We start from the raw sequence: 16,848 nt of genomic DNA, 5'->3' as shown, positions 1-16,848 counted from the left end.
TGTGTGTGTGAGTGTGTGTGTCTGTGTCTATGTGAGTGTGTGTGTGTCTGTCTGTGTCTATGTGAGTGTGTGTGTGTCTGTGTCTATGTGAGTGTGTGTCTGTGTGTGTACCAGCATGTGGAGGTCAGAGGACAAGCACAGCTGTTGTTCCTTAGGTGCTGTCCACCTTGTGTGTTGAGATAGGCTTTTCACTGTCCTGGAATTCACTGATTAAGTTAGCCTGTCCAGCAAGCCTTAGGAATCTTTCTGCCTCCATAATCCCCAACTAGGAATACAAACATCAGACTTGGTTCCTCATGCTTTCAAGGTAGACACTTTATCAACTGAGCTATCAGCCCAACCCAAGCCTTCCACTCTCTGGTTGATAGACTCTACCACTGATCATGATGAAACAAACTCTTGGTAAATTTGTGGGATCTCACCAAAGCCCACAGCAAATGTGCTGTGTGAGGGTGGACTGTGGAAACCTGGAAGGTGAAGGCAGATGAGGGAGCTGCCTCTCTGCTTCCTCCAGCATGAATATCTGGGCAGCAGGCATGCTGGGAAATAAACAAAACATATAACGAGCCCAAGGCGGAGACGAGAGTCACCCTTCACATTGACAGACCAAGTGGCAGTCCACACAGCTAGCCTGGGATTGACTATGGCCACTGTTAGAGACCCAGGGCCACAGCAGGAAGCTTTCTGCAGAAGTCATTACCAGTGTAAGACTCATCACACTAAATAAACATAACTTCCTGACACTGACAATGACCAGCTAGATAAGAAACCAGAGTAGAAGACTGTTCCAGCTAAAGAGACTAAAAATCACTTAGAAAAATAACCAGTAAAACAAGTGTAAGGTTTTTTTTTTTTTTAATTTGAAGCAAGGTCTTCCTCTCTATATAGCTCAGAGTTGTCTCAAATTCAATGTCTTTTTAAATGCTGGGATTATAGGTCTGAGCCGCCATTTCCAATGCTTATATGCAAGGCTTTACAGAAGAACTTAATCAACTGAGTGCAAAGATGTAAAATTATGTGTGTCAGAGGCATGTGGCCACAAATGGGGACATTGACACCACATGTTCATGGAAATCCCAGTAAAACACTAATGAAGATATCAGAGAAGCACAACAATATTGTTGTGGTTGTTTGTTTGTTTGTTTGTTTCTTTTGAGACAGGGTCTCACTGTGTGGTCCTGGCTGGCCTGGAACTCACTATAAAGATCGGGTTGGCCTCGAACTTATAGCCATCTTTCTGCCTTTGCCTCAAGAGTATTGGGATTAAAGTCAGATGACTTTAAAATTTTTATTACAGACTTCCAGAGGTAGAAAGTTTTCATTAAATTATTGATTACAGGAGGATTAGCCTTTGGTTATAAGATGCAGTAGTGGGCTGGGGATGGAGGTCAGTTGGTAGAGTGCTTGCCCTGGGTTCAATCCCCAGCACCGCATAAAGCAGGTATGGCAGTGCGCACCTATAATGCCAGCACTCAAGAGGCAGAGGCAGAAGGATCCGAAGTTTCAAGTCATCTTTGACTATCAAATCCAAGACTATGTGAGACCTTGTCTCAAAACAGGAATGAAGAGGACAAGAGTATTTGACAGGAAAATCCTTCGGACTGGGGATGGAGCTCGGTAGTGGAACACTTTTCTAGCATGGATATGACCCTAGGTTTAGTCTTCAGCATCACACAGACAAAAAAGAAAAGACAAAAGACAAAAGAAAAGAAACAAGCAACTCCTTGGGTAAAATGTACTTTGTTGGAACAAAAATTTGGGGGAATTCAAAGTGCTAAACTGTATTCAGCATTGACTCAAAGCATCTTTCTTTCTTTCTTTCTTTCTTTCTTTCTTTCTTTCTTTCTTTCTTTCTTCCTTTCTTTCTCTCAGAGTTTTATTTCACTTTATGTGTATAAGTGTTCTGTCTGAATAATATATATGCACCATATGCATGCCTAGTACATAGAGGCTGAAAGAGGTGTCAGACCCCCCAGAAACTAGAGACAGAGGGTTGTAAGCCACCATGTGGGTGCTGGGAAACCACCCACTTGAAAGGGCAGTGTATGCAAGCTCTCAGTGCTGTGTCATCTTCTTATCCTGTCTGTCTTGTGATGGGATCACATGTAGCCCAGGCTGGCCTGCAACCAACTGCCTAGCTGAGAATGATGTTTAATTTCTGATCTTCCTGCTCTGGCTCTATAGTGCTTGGGATCACAGACTTCCACCACGCTCAGACTGTACAGGTCTAGGGGTGGGACTTAGGGCTACATGTATACCAGGCAAGTACTGCTCACTCAGCTACATTCCTGGCCATCTTGTCCTTGTAAGCATCTTATTTTAAGATGAAGGAAAGTGGGCTGCTTTGGGGACAAAAAAAAAGGTGTCTCTATCACAAGCCAAAGGACAAAAGTATTTTCAAAGTTTAGGTGCCTACAGTTGCTTTGAAAGAAAAAAATAAACAAACCTAAGCATCCGTGATGGTCCGTTCTCACTTGCCTAGATTACATTCTCTGACTTCAGGGCAGTGTGACTTTCCCAAATATGTCATCAACAATTGTGTCTGTGCCAACATTTGTAAAGGAAAATTGCTTTCCTTCATTAAAGCTCACAAGCATTAGTCATCAGCACTTTGTCAACTGATTTATGCAAACCTCCTTTGTGCCCTCACGGATCCTGCCCAGAAGTGGCTCTGTAGGCATTATCTTGCCAGCTAGGAAACCACAATCACTGGTCTAGTTTTATATTGTGCGTGTGTGGGAGCCACACAAATGCGGCAGTTTGGCCAGGTTTCAGTGAATAGCATTCTGTAAAGTCTCAGAAAGCAAGAACCAGAAGTTGCCAAGGCTTTCTGGAGGAAGGGCGTGCACCAGAAACTTTGATGAGTTAACTAATCAGCTCAGGGCTTTGAAAAGTGCCCCAGTGGAACCATGTATGGTGGTTCATACCTGTAACACTAGCATTCCAGAAGCTCAGACAGAAAGGGGGCTGTGAGTTCAAGGCTAGCCTGGGCTGCAAAGGCCCTCCCTCAAAATTATAACGCTCCTGAAGCTAATTAAGCCGACCAGGTTTCTTTCCTCTTGGGGACCTAGAGTGAAATGGTTGCAAACAGCAGCCTCTTTGGGAATGTGTGTAGCTTATTACCTCTACAGGTTGCCCTAAGGGAACTTGGTAACAACTTTTTGGTGGCTATTAACATCTGATCTGAGTGTTGTACCAAAGCGAGGCTCCAAGCAGGCGGCTTTGGGAAGTCCCAGGGCACAGCAGCCAGAGTTCACATTTGCCAGCTACTCATGTCCATCTGAGCAAAACTGAAGAATAAAAAACATGTGAGTGAGGCCCTGTGTAGAGTTAAGGAACAAGTTCCCTGGCCAGTGGAAGGAATACACCTCAAAGTTGTGGGGCTTTCACCAAGTTTAATGCCAATGAACTTGATGACAGAGCAGCTGAGAATTGGCTCATCTTTGATGACTGTGAGGTAAAATATATTCCCAACTGTGGTGTGTATCCTGAACAAGTGGCAGAAGACCCACAAACCCACTCTTGAGGGTTTCCACTGTCCTTCCCTGACCCCCAAATCATATTCTGCTACAAATCTCACATCCTGGGTGAAAACAAAAGCAAAATAAAACAAAAAACTAGGTAAACCCAGGTACACATGCCTGTGGCAGGTCTGCAAAGTGACATTAAAAACTGGAGAGACCTGGAAAGACATGCAGCCATCTGGACAAACCAAAATAAGCTCAAAAGCCTCACACAACTCAAACATAAATTTCAGATACATCAAAGTGCTTTTTCTTTTTCCTTTTAAACCCCTATGTGGCCTAGAACTTGTTCCCTGAAGCACCATGACCATGGGACACATCCACTAACACAGGAGCGTTGTAGAGCATTGGTGGGTGACTGGGGCTAAGAATGCAGCCCCTAACCCTTCCTGCAGGCTAGCCTCTCCTGAGTTTACTGGGTTTTAGGGTTTACTGAGTTTAGCTGGGTTTTAGGTAGGATTAAAATAGCCTCCTCACTCCAAGGCTGTGGGGAGAGCTCAGCTGTGGGGTGTTTGCTAAGGCTACTCAAGGCTGTCAAGAAAACATAGTCCTCTCAAATGAGACAAATGATAAGAAAACCCAAGTCTGGGTTCAGCTCTGTTCAAGTGGTCTCAGCAGTATCATTGGCTCTGGAGCCCTAGGGGAGGTCACCTGTTAAGTATTCCTTCCCTGGAGAGACTGAAACAATGTCTTTCCCCTCCTCCAAATTATGGTTCCACTAAAGTTCACCCCAGGGAAACTGTTAGTTCATCAGGCATACTTAGAGCATGGCTGACTCCAAAGCAGCAGCAGAAAGTCTTCACCCAGTGTGAGAATGATGGATGGTTCCAGAATCGATGTCCTTCTCTATTAAACCTCCCCAAACCTCTAACACCTCCCAGATCCAGAGGGCATGTGCTATTAGTGCAGAACAGCATTAAAAATGGCTGTTCTAGGAGCCAAGTAGTGGTGGCACATGCCTTTAATCCAACACTCAAGAGGCAGAGGCAGCTGAATCTTTGAGTTGGAGACCAGCCTGGTCTACAGAGTGTGTTCCAGGACAGCCAGAGCTACACAGAGAACCTCTATCTTGAAAAACAATCAATCAAACAAACAAAGGCTGTTCTACTTTCATTTCCTGTGCTATGATAAAATATCTCGACAAAGCAACTTTGAGCAGAAATGTTTTATTTGGCTCACAACTCCAGATCACAATCCATTATTGCAGAGAAGTCAGGGAAGGAATTTAAGGCATTGCATCCACAGACAAGAGCAAGAGAATAACAACATGGATAACTGTTTGATCCCTTGTTCTTGTTCTCAGCTAGCTAGCTCCTCTCTTAAAAGTTCAGAAGCTTCTGCCTAGGGAATAGTGCTACTCACAGTGGGCTGGGTCTTCCTTTACCAGTTAACAATCAAAGTAACACCTCGAAGACATGCCCACTGACCAACCTAATCTAGATAATTCCTCTTTATAACTCTCTTCCCAGGTGTTTTGAGTTAGAATGGCCCCATAGGCTCATATATTCAAGGGCTTGGTCACCAGATAGTGGCACAATTTGAAAGGATTGGGAGGTGTGGCCTTGTTGGAGGAAATGTGTCACTGAGGGTGGGCTTTGAGGCTTCAAAAAGCCCATTCCAAACCCAGAGTCTCTTTCTTCCTAATGCCTGCAGCTCTGGATCGAGATGTAGAACTCTCAATTGCTTCTCCAGCATCCTGTCTGCCTTCATGCCACCATGCTCCCCATCACAATGACAATGAACTAAACCTCTGAAACTGTAAGCAAGACCCTGTTAAATGCTTTTCTTTCTAAGAGTTGTCATGGTCATGGTGTCTCTTTATAGCAACACAACACTGACTAAGCCGGTCACATTGACAAAACTAAGCAGCCCAATTCTACCCTTGCCAGCTTGATACCCAAATATGTCATTTTTAAACCATAACTTTCCATGTCCCAGAAGTCTTGTCTCTAAATATGATATAAAATAGCTCCAACTCCAAAAGCCTCCAGAGCCTCTCAACTATGAGAATATCGTCAATGCATGGAGGGGCTTCTGATGCACCCTAGGCTTTGCCTGGACCCGTGTCTTCTCAGGATCTCTTTGCGGGGATTTGACCCTGCCACAAGGTGTCAAGCCTACACTGCTCTCCACGACCTCTGCTTGGATTTTTCATGTCCTCAAAACCAGTAGCACCAGAATGATGCTTACAACACTGCCAAGTTTAGCCAGCTTAGTGTGGAGCCTGGTCCCCTTTGACAGCTTCTGTGTGCTGCTTCTGAAGAAGCATGTTCAGATTGTCCCAATGAATCACTGGAAGCTTTACTTCAGTGGTACTTCTCTCTTTGACAATCCTGGTGGTTACTTCTTCAGCCACAGACTGATGAGCTCTCAGACAGGGATCCAGAGATGGTCTCCACTCCTTCTCTGAGGGATTGTCAACAGGCAATGACTGATTACAGTGATGGCCTCTTTTGATCAGCCACAGATAATCTGATGAAGATGGTTTGCTCAAAAGACCATGTTCTGCTACCTAAAAGGAGGCCTAGCTTCCCTGACCATGTCCACGTAGGTCCTCACTTCCATCTTGTCAGTTAGGCAACCCTGACACAGATGCCAAGGCTACAGACAAAAACAAAGTCATTAAGATAGTCATCTATGTGTTTCCTGCCAGGTTCTGGTGCTCTGCTTGTCTTTTAACTGACGTTGGGGATGTTAATGGTGTTTGGAAAAGCCAGGATTCACTCCAGGTAGCTGTGGGTCACCTTTGTCTAGTTTAGCATATAAACCCTTCCTTTTGCCCAGGGTTGTGGGAATCATCTCTCTTACTCCCATCCACGAATCATCTGTCACCGAGTCTCCAAAAACCTGTGCCATAGGCAATCTGGGTGCACCCACCTGTTTTGGGGGCGTCTCACAAATACCCTGTGAGTGGTTCTTATAGGAGAGAACCCAGTGTTTCTGGAGCCAAGGTGAGTCCCCAGCTTGGCTCTGAGCCATTTCTGACAGTCCCTGTGGAGGGGACAGTGGGTGTCCTGATCCTCTTATGTGGACAGTAGGGACACTGCAGGGAGCTTTACTGACAGCTTCTCAGCTGAGGTCTAGAAGCTTCTTTGGCATCCTTGTGTTGGCCACAAGATGGGTGGGATGGGATGTGTTTGTGGCCAGATTGCTGACCTCTGCCTAGTTGTGTGTACATGAACACACACTAGTGCACACACACACACACACATACACACACACACACCCCAGCAGTGTCTTCATAGACTCAAAGCCAGAAATGCTCACAGATGTCGTCAGATGTCTTCCCTGACTGTGAAATGCTGGGCTGGGCATGGGACCCAGATGGTATGTGAGTTCCTGTCAAGGGCACTCTGGGCCCAGAGCAGAGAGATACAGAGGCCCATGTTTTGAGTGTTGTTTTGGTTTTAGGAAACCTCCACCACGCTCAATCCATTTTTTTTTTCATGAAGACAAAGAGAGGTGTTGGGGGGTCAGTGGGACGAGCTGTAGTACTTGGCACCTGTAGTGGCTGGGGCCCTGTACTTCTCAAAGACTCCCTCTCCCTGCAGATGTTGTGGCTGTTGCTCCTGGCTCTTTCCTGTCTGGAAAGCCCTATGTTCATTGCCTCTGGTAAGTCCTGACTCACCTCAGTTAGTGCTTTGCTTCAGGAACTCTGTCCTGCCTTGCCCCCGCACGCCAACTGGCTCACTCTTAGGGCTTACCTGAGCACTGGGTGTCAACATCTGGCCCACAGTTGGGGTGACAGGAGGGTGGCCTTTGTTCTCTGACTTGTCCACAATGCTTTTAGTATCTGTCTCCAGAAGCAAGCCAATGGGCATTGTGGGGGGTCACCGTACCTCTCCGGGGAGGTGGCCATGGCAGGTCAGCTTGAGAATCTACAATTATGAGACGAGCTCTTGGGTCCACATCTGTGGGGGCTCCATCATCCATCCTCAGTGGGTTCTGACTGCTGCCCACTGCATCCAAAGGTGAGACACCACTGTGGGGGGCATCTGCTGGGTGTAGAATGTAGACAGTATGCTACCCCTGATCAGCTTTCTCTGAGCCACCCAGGGTCTGTCCTCCCACAGTCAGGATGCCGACCCAGCCCTATACCGGGTCCAGGTGGGGGAAGTATACCTCTACAAGGAGCAGGAACTTCTCAACATCAGCAGGATCGCCATCCACCCTGACTACAACCACTTTAATAAGAGGTTTGATGTGGCCCTGATGCAGTTGGCCGCCCTCCTGATCACATCCACGCGTGTCAGTCCGGTCTCTCTGCCAAAAGACAGTTCAACCTTCAACTCAACTGACCAGTGTTGGCTGGCTGGCTGGGGCAAGATTCTCCAAAACAGTAAGCATAGCTGGGGAGACAGAGGGGACATTGCACAGTCTCTCCTATGTTCCTTCCGGAGGGCTAGCTAGCAGTGTGGAAACAAATGGGTAGAAGGAAGGCTCTCTTCTGACTCAGCTGGTGCATTGGCTCATTGGGTAGGCTTCTTGGCATTTTCAGATCTCATAGCCAGCAAGTAGCCAAGGCAGAACCAACCTGGGTTGCCTTGGTCTGAAGGTGCCACTGCTTTTTTTTTTGGCTCTATCCCATGCAGGAGGGATGGGACACCCATTTAGAGGGATACCATTTCTTCATGTGATCTGGATACCTCTCAGGAACCAGAGACTCTAGGTGCATACAGACCTATTTCTTGTATATGTGTAGCCATGCACCCATGCAGCCAGGGTGCAAGCAACGGTAGTGAGCGCTCATCTCGGAGGGTCTGTGGCCACCTTTCAGCACAGGCTCCAGGGCATGGTCCTTGTCCCTCCAGTTTCCCCAGCTCCACAAACCATCACTTGCAGATCTGTCACTAGTCTCTGCTGTGTTTCCATGTGGCTATCCCCTCTGTGTTCTCTTCTGTCTCCTAAAAGAACTCTTACAATGGGAGTTAGGGCCCATCCCAAATCCAGGATGAGCTCACTAGGTAGGTGGCTATCTTGAACTTATGGTCCTCCTTCCTCAGCCTTAAGGTCTAGGGTTATAAGTTTCTGTCCTTATGCCTGCCTCAGAATGATCTAACTTTTAACTTAATAACACACATAAGTAATTTATCTTTAAACAAAGTCACATTTTGAAGTTCAAAGAGGGGCTCTAACCCCCTTTAAAGACTCTAAACCCATTTGACATAGAAGGCTACGTTTGTAAAGCTAGCTTGAGAACATGGTCCCATCTAGGACATATGGGGAAATCGGGACTCTGACTTGCTCCAGGCCAAAGCAGTGAGGTCAGGGTCAGTGTGACGGGCATAAAGTGAATCTGTTGGGGACATGCCTCTCATCCCTGTTTCCTGACTCTTCCACCCCTCCCCCAGTGCCTCTGCCGCCTCCCTATCAACTGTATGAGGTGAAGATCCCAATTCAGGATAGCAAGACCTGTAAGTGGACTTATAGGAAGAAACTGCCTGATGAGCGCAAAAATGAGGAAATCTTTGAGGACATGCTATGTGCTGGCACCTTAGGCCGAGGCCCCTGTATTGTGAGTCACCAGGGTCCAGATGTGACCTTCCTACTCCTGCTCCAGATGCCCTTCCTTCAAGGGAGGCTGGATTTGAGAGTGTCCTAGTGCTTTGCCTCTGATAGAACTGCCCCTCTTCCTGCAGGGTGACTCTGGGGGTCCCTTGGTCTGCTGGAAGAGCAACAAGTGGATGCAGGTGGGCGTGGTCAGCAAGGGGATAGATTGCAGCAACGATCTGCCGTCAGTCTTCTCGAGAGTCCAGAGTTCCCTAGCCTGGATCCATCAGCACATCCAATAGACATGTCTAATGGCTGCTGCCCATCATCAGAGACAGCTTCTTCCCTCCTCTGTTCTTTTCTTCCTGGATCCTTCCTTGCCCTGCCTTCTTCCCTAGCCTATCCTTCCCTGCTGACAAGAATGCCCAGGAAACCCCAGTGTGGGGTTGGGCTGCTGTGTGGCTGGATTTGTCTCAATAAACTGACAGCAAATGAAGGTGGTCAGAGTGGTCTCTGAGGCATGGGCATGGCTGTAGAACGGGTGGACTCAGTCTCCAAGGCCAGTTATAATTCTCCACATTTGGTTTTAGCACCTCAGTCTTGAGATGGAATATATCTATGAAACATAATAAATAAAATGCATTTTTGATAACGTCTCTGCTTTTAGTTACTTTTGAAAAAGCTCTCACTAACAACTAAGTCAATCTCATAGGTTTGAGACAGCATCTTGTCATGAAGCCTAGGCTGGCCTCAAACTTTTAACCTCCTGTTTTAGCTTCCCAAGTGCTGGGGTTACAGACAAGTGCTGCCAGGGGCAGTGTGACTTGATTTCAGTTCTCACAACTTTCCCCCTTGTGTCTGAACAATAGTCTCTAAAGACAGTGCTGGTTAGCCATCTGGTAGTCTGTCTGTCATTGTCCCATAATGGCTAGGAAAAATCTGTCTTGGGTGGCCTGAATCGCACATTGGTGGGGGTGAGGGGTGTAAGTGACAGACATCAAGGGGTTAATTCTAATAAAATTGCAGCAGAGGCAGAGAAGGAAGGATTCTTAGGTCAGTCATACCTGACACCACTCTGCTAGTCGGGTGGATAACATCCCTGCGTCTCAAGAATGTCCTTCATGTTCCTTCCTCAGAAGCTGTACTTCAGTAGAATGTTAACAGTTTACATATAAGGCTCTACGAAAATAGCTATTTTGAAAATTATTATCAGGTCTCTCTGATTCCTATCATTGTCTTTTGAAGCAGGAGTCAGGTGGTTTCAGGAGCCAGTAGCTGGGGGAAAGCCTAATACAGCATGACAAGATTCTGTCATTTTTATCAGTTGCTCCTTTAAAAGTGCAAAGTTAGGCACAGCTTGATGGACCCAGGGGCTTTCCATGTTAGCGCTGCCATCCACAATGTCCTGCAGCTGCCTTGCGTCACCGTGACAGTAGTCATGTGGTTTTCTTGTATAAAATCCTTAGCGGAGTTAGCTTGTGCTAGTCACTTGACACATGATCAAATGTGTAGGAATTATTAAATATTATCTTTTTATTAAATGCCATAAAACTTATGATAAGGAATTAAACTATTTTTATTTTCTCCTACCTTTATGCAAATGTTTTGATTCCCCAACTTGGTGGAATGTTTGTTTACATTAAAGCCCTAAAAGGGCCAATTCCCTCCCCCTTTCTTCTTTTGTGTTGATTCTTTTAAAACTAGCCAATCATGAAAGACTATGTGGCCAGATCCTAGCCAGTGGGAAAAAGAGACAGTCTTCATGTGAACTAGACTAAAAACCAAGTGTTCTTCTTGTCCCTGTGTGTTCACACTTTGAGTTGGCATAGTGGGCTCTGTGTTCTGAACTTATTTCTGACAAAGGGAAGCAAGGCTCTAGTTTTCTATGCCCATGGCACAAGCTGGTTCTGACCTGCTTCAGCGGCTCTCCTTGTGCAACAGCATTATAAATTTTGGATAATATATATAAATTATATATAATATATAAATATGTTTATATATCACATAATTTATATATATTATATATAAATACACATATATAAATTCATACACACACACACACACACACAGCTAAACATGTTTCTGGTCAGAAACATAGGGCATTAAAGTTGACTAAAAGTCGACTGGAAATAGTTGCATACAAAGCACTTAAAAGAGTTCACCACAGATAATCCTTAAATAGATCTTGACTTTAAGACATTTCCTTAATAACTAAAAGTCTGAAACATAGACATTAGAGGACACAAAACAACTTATGAATGAGACACAAACTTATGTATGAAACATAAACTCTTCTCTAAAATTTACAACATAGCACTAAACAATTTCTTTTTTTTTTTTTTTGGTTTTTTGAGACAGGGTTTTTCTGTATATCCCCGGCTGTCCTGGAACTCACTCGGTAGACCAGGCTGGCCTCGAACTCAGAAATCCGCTTGCCTCTGCCTCCCAAATGCTGGGATTAAAGGCGTGCGCCACCACTGCCCGGCACTAAACAATTTCTTTAAGGACGTTGTATAGGAGCTGTGGTGATGGCTCAGTGGTTGAGGGCACTGGCTTCTCTTCCAGAGAAAGCTGGCTTGGATGCTAGCTAGTACTTACAAAGCAGATAACAACTTTACATAAGGGCACAGTGAAACTGCCAAACTGGACCATTCCTTGGGAGAAAGAAAAGTTTATTTGCTGAGAACATACTGAGAATGCATACTGAGAACAGCAGCCAGGGGGGAAAGCCTTGTCAATTAAAGAGAACAGGTAGTGGCAGGAGGAGAGGCACAGGCCAGAACAGCCTGGGAGTCGGTGTGAGGGCTTGGACCTGTTAAAGGCTGTGTAAATTAGGAACTAGATGTCCCTGCTGGAGGTAGTTGATCTTCAGGGTGGATGAGGGAAGGAATGGCTTTCCTGGTAAATAGAACCCAGCATCTGAGACTCCTGAGGGACGCTGAGTTTAGGTTTCTGTTCACCCAGTGACAATCCTTTTGTTCACCTGATCAGAGTCCTTCTGTTTAGGACACTGTCACCAGCACAGCCATCTTAGAGGCCTGCTTTGGACCCAGCACAACCATTGTTAGCTCTAGTTCTAGGGGATCTGACATCCTCTTTGGTCTTTAGGAGTACTATATGTACATGGTGTACTTAACATACAGGTGAAACACTCATACTCATAAAATAAAAGGAAATAAAATCTTATTTTTTTTTTTTTTTGGTTTTGGTTTTCCGAGACAGGATTTCTCTGTGTAGCCCTGGCTGTCCTGGAACTCACTCTGTAGACCAGGCTCGCCTCAAACTCAGAAATATGCCTGCCTCTGCCTCTCAAGTGCTGGGTTTAAAGGCATGTGCCACCACTGTCCGGCCTAGGAAATAAAATCTTAAAACAAAATGAAACAAAAAACCATCTTGTAGCTGGGTGTGGTGCAGACCTTTGATCCCAGAACTTGGCAGGCAGAGGCAGATGGATCTCTATGAGTTTGGGACCAGCTTAGTCTACAGAGTGAGTCCCAGGATAGCCAAGGCTACATTGTGAGACCTCTTGCCCAACAAAATAAAACAAAACTGTCATGTTGCTTTAGACATAAGAACTTGGTTACTCTGTATCACTGTATCACTTGAAACATACTTATCTTGCAGAGGAGAACAAGACACACAAGGACAGTTACATTTTAAAACCAGTTAATAGGTCAATGTGCTTTAACGTTAGGTAGTTTTAGGGAAGAGTAGCTATTAAAACTCCATAGAACAAACCACAGAGAAAGCATGTGCAGATACTGGATTTTATAAGAATGCTTAGGTTAGATTTGAACTAGGCTATTTAGGCTATGCTCTCCTGGAGCTAGCGCTCTCTCTCTCTCTCTCTCTCTCTCTCTCTCTCTCTCTCTCTCTCATTTTCTTTTTCTGTAATAAATGTCAAAGAAGATAGAACGCACACTATGGAGATTCTAACCCTGAATCTCAGACTTATTTTCCAAATGCAGTATTCTGAAACCATAAGCAATCCCATAGGTTGATCATACATTAAGTAAGCTGTCCCTGTCTCTCTTTCAATAAACTCACATGTAGCTCATATGACATCTTAACAAGCACAGAGACATAGCAGAGAAAAGAAGATGTAGGGTTAGATTTATTTGTTTGTTTTTTAAAAATTTATTTTGATGGAGGGTTTCTCTCTGTATCCCTGGCTGTCCTGGAACTCACTCTGGTGGTTGAACTCAGAGATCTGCCTGCCTCTGCTTCCAGAGTGCTGGGATTAAAGGCATACACCACTACTGCTGGTCTCAAATTTTATTTTATTTTATTTTATTTTTTTTTAAAGAATCATTTATTTTATGTATATGAGTACACTGTCACTTTCCTCAGACACTCCAGAAGAGGGCATCAGATCTCATTACAGGTGGTTGTAAGCCACCATGTAGTTGCTGGGAATTGAACTCAGGACCTCTGGAAGAACAGTCAGTGCTCTTAACCACTGAGCCATCTCTCCAGCCCTTATTTTATTTTTAAATATTCTTTTCTGGCCGGGGATGTGGCTTAGTTGCTTGAGAAGAATAAGGCACCAAGTTCAATCTCCAGTACCATACACAAAACGTTTTTTCCTCTGATGATAGATAGACCATTTTGCAGAACTCAGATTGCAGACTGGATCCCAAGTCCTTCCTCACTCTGTGGCCGTGGAGAAATGTTTTATCTCTCTGTGCTGCAATGTTCTCACATCCAAAAAGGGGGAATGGGAGCCTAGTGTGGAAATACCAGACCGAAACCCAGCAGGGCACACTCCGAGTTCTGTGGCTTTCTGTTCTGTGTTGGAGAGTGTAGATGCTGTTGTCTTTCCAGCTGTGTTGACAGTAGCACACTTCTCTCTCTTTGGCAGTTTCTACTCCCTGTCTGCATCGGTCCTTGGCAGATAGGCCAAGCCAATATTTTAATGGTTACATACTTCATGGCCGATCTCAAAACCGTTGTTTCTCATTTCAGTTGCTTTGATAGAACCTGATGGCTCAAGAGAGCCCCAAACCTTTCCTGCCCCAAGGTAGATGTCTAAATAGTTCAATAGAACTCCAGATTTGCTTAAAACTGTTTCCACACTGACAAGACCTGTCCTAGAAATGGCATTATTGTTAGACTATGAGCCTGCCCCTTTAAGAGACTCATCATTCTATAAAGGTAAGCCATGTGCCCACCTAGAGCTGACAGACCCACTTTACACAGGTCGTAGATGGGAAAAAGCAAACCCAAGTCAAAAGAGACCTAACTATGTCTCCCTGAAACCATTCACTGCAGGAATGGCAGAACTCTATCTTCCGATCTCTGCAGTCTCTGACTTTGAATTACAGTCAGGTTCCAGTGACTTTGACAACTTTCTCTCTTTCACCATGTGGATACCATGTTTCTCTATTTAACAATGATACCCCAATATTGTTCAAGGGCACAAAAAGAGAAAGGCAGGTACCAATGGCGACTACTTCAAATGTTTTAAAAGAGCCTCAAATTGATCTGGGTATGGTGGCACCTGACTTTAATCCTAGCACTTGGAAGGCAGAGGTATATGGATTCTTATGAGTCTGAGGTCAACCTGGTCTACTAGAGAATTCTAGGCTAGCCAAGACTACACACTGAGACCATGTCACAAAACAACAACAAAAGCAAGCAGGTAAGCAGCATCAGCAGCAGCAGCAGCAGCAACAACAACAACAACAACAACAACAAAATTGCTCAAAAGCATCCAAAGACAAACAGGAAGGTGAAATGATGAACTAGCCTGACTCCACCTTAAGATTAGAAGCCATTTTATTACAAGGTCAAATAAATTCCTTCCTATTTTCTCTAAAACTGAAATCTGACCAGGTCTTGACCCCTTTTCGGGAATTTGACACCCTGCACCCTGACTTCCACCCTGCCAAAATAATTCTCAAATGTTTAGCCAAGTTCCTTTGTAACTAAAATTCCTCTGGAAATCCCTCAACAACCTCCCCTCCCCAGCAGTTTTGGGACTGATATAAACTCTACCTTCTCCTGTGTTCAATGCTATTTTCTCAAACACTGCTTTTGGAAGATAGCCCTGTCTGAAAGAATACAAAGCTTGTATAATTTGACCAAGGAATTTGGGTAATGCTCTTTACTCTTGTTTGGTGGGACTAACAAAAGCCTGAGGTGCGCCACTTCCCAGCCTGGTGTGGTGGTGCACACCTTTAACTCCAGCATTTGGGAGGCAGAGGCAGGGAGATCTCTGTGAGTTTGAGGCCAGCCTAGTCGACAGAGTGAATTCCAGGACAGCCAGGGCTACACAGAGAAACCATGTCTTGAAAAACCAAGGACAAACAAAACAAAACAAAACAAAACAACAACCACAATAAAGCTTTGGTGGGAGGAACACCAGAGAAGTGGTTACAGCAAGATGGGGGAGGTTGGGGGGGCTTTGGAGGGGTTTGGGGGGGTTTGGGGGGCTTTGGAGGAGGCTTTTCTGATGACATTCTTAGCTTTGGGGTTGTTAGAAGCTAGTGGTTTGTTAAGGTAATAGATTCCAAAAATGCTGGGGTTTTTGTTTTAAAGACAAGGTTTCTCTGTGTAGCCCTGGTTGTCCTGGACTTGATCTGTAGACCAGGCTGGCCTTGAACCCACAGAGATTCTCCTGTCTCTGCCTCCTGAGTGCTGGGACTAAAGCCCTAGATCCAAAGATTCTTTTTTTTTTAATAAAGATTTATTTATTTCATGTATGTGAATACACAATACACTGTCACTGAAGAGGATGGTGAGTACACCAGAAGCGGGCATCAGATCCCATTACAGATGGTTGTGAGCTACCATGTGGTTGCTGGGAATTGAACTCAGGAACTCTGGAAGAGCAGCCAGTGCTCTTAACATTTAAGCTAGCTCTCCAGCTCCAGATTCCAAAGATTATTTTTTTTTAAATTTATTAGTCACAGGATGCTAGTTCAGACATAGAGGTGGGTAAGGAGGCTGTTCTGGGGGCCAAAGCTGGCTCAAGATAAGATAATTAGCTTCTGCACCTGCAACATTCCAACTTCCCCATATCACTGTAATTTTAATCAGTCAGTCAGTCAGTTAGTCGGTCTTTGCAGACACAGCTTCTTTCTAGGAATTCTCACTAACAATATCCCTATCAGACACACCTTCAACTTGTCAGGACTGGAGCTCTCCTGGCAGGAGAAAAGGCCTCACCAAACATTTGTTTTAATCTGCCAGGCTTTTGTCTCAGGCCAGGGGGGTGAGGAAGAAGCCGGACTTGTGCCATATTGGAAGTTTGCTTTTTCTTTTTCAAGATTTATTTTTTATTATTTTTAATTATGTGTGTGGTCTGTGTATAGATTTGTACATGTGAAGATACCCAAGATGCCAGGGGTGTTGAGAACCTAGGAGCTGGAGTTACAGGTGATTCTGAGCTGCTCACATGGGTGCTTGGAATTGAACCAGGACTTCCGTGAGAACAGCAAGTGATCTTAACGGCTGAGTCATCTCTCTAGCCCCCTTGCTCCCTTTATTACCTAGTGGTGCCCCCTCCCTATCCGGTCAGGGGCGCATCTAACTCCTCATCCCCGGTTTGACATTTCACACCTTTCAAAAGTACCTTACCCAACACTAAGTTTATCACTGATCTATGTTCTTCCTCTCCCTAGGTCTGAGATGCAGCAGAGCACATGGAAAACATGAGTCTGCCTTTCCACTACTCCTGGGTGGACCCTTTGTTCTGAGACCCTGGTACCCCAGTGCGTTCCCCTTGTCCCAGCCTCTGCCCAACATCCCTTCTTGCAACAGAAGCTCTGGGTAGCCACATCCTTCTAACGGCATCCCTGAGCCCAGAACCTGGTCAGGACCCTCTCATTGG

General features: G+C 45.1%; 1 protein-coding gene and 1 non-coding gene across 2 annotated transcripts; both read left to right on the top strand.

The window, feature by feature from the left end:
- The first annotated feature begins 3,024 nt into the window (after positions 1-3,024).
- LOC114615300 lies at positions 3,025-3,159 on the top strand. Its single transcript, XR_003710454.1, has one exon. It is a non-coding gene; the product is annotated as a small nucleolar RNA SNORA70 (small nucleolar RNA).
- Positions 3,160-7,075: 3,916 nt separating this feature from the next.
- On the top strand, positions 7,076-9,510 carry LOC114615283 (serine protease 28-like). The gene is made up of 5 exons (XM_028761014.1): positions 7,076-7,136; positions 7,315-7,495; positions 7,598-7,863; positions 8,876-9,039; positions 9,164-9,510. Exons 1-5 carry the CDS (start codon positions 7,076-7,078, stop codon positions 9,314-9,316), a joined length of 825 nt encoding a protein of 274 aa, XP_028616847.1. The 3' UTR covers positions 9,317-9,510.
- The last annotated feature ends 7,338 nt before the right edge of the window (positions 9,511-16,848 follow it).

The sequence above is a fragment of the Grammomys surdaster genome, unplaced genomic scaffold, assembly GCF_004785775.1.
Source record: "Grammomys surdaster isolate TR1022 unplaced genomic scaffold, NIH_TR_1.0 126612, whole genome shotgun sequence".
Classification (NCBI taxonomy): domain Eukaryota; kingdom Metazoa; phylum Chordata; class Mammalia; order Rodentia; family Muridae; genus Grammomys; species Grammomys surdaster.
Note: the sequence above shows the minus strand (reverse complement) of the source record. Positions and strands in the feature narration are given on the sequence as shown.

Coding starts and splice junctions, on each gene's coding strand:
- LOC114615283 (XM_028761014.1), top strand. CDS start 7,076: ATGTTGTGGCTGTTGCTCCTGGCTCTTTCCTGTCTGGAAAGCCCTATG. Junction 7,864..8,875: donor GGGCAAGATTCTCCAAAACA/GTAAGCATAGCT, acceptor CCCCTCCCCCAG/TGCCTCTGCCGCCTCCCTAT. Junction 9,040..9,163: donor TAGGCCGAGGCCCCTGTATT/GTGAGTCACCAG, acceptor CTCTTCCTGCAG/GGTGACTCTGGGGGTCCCTT.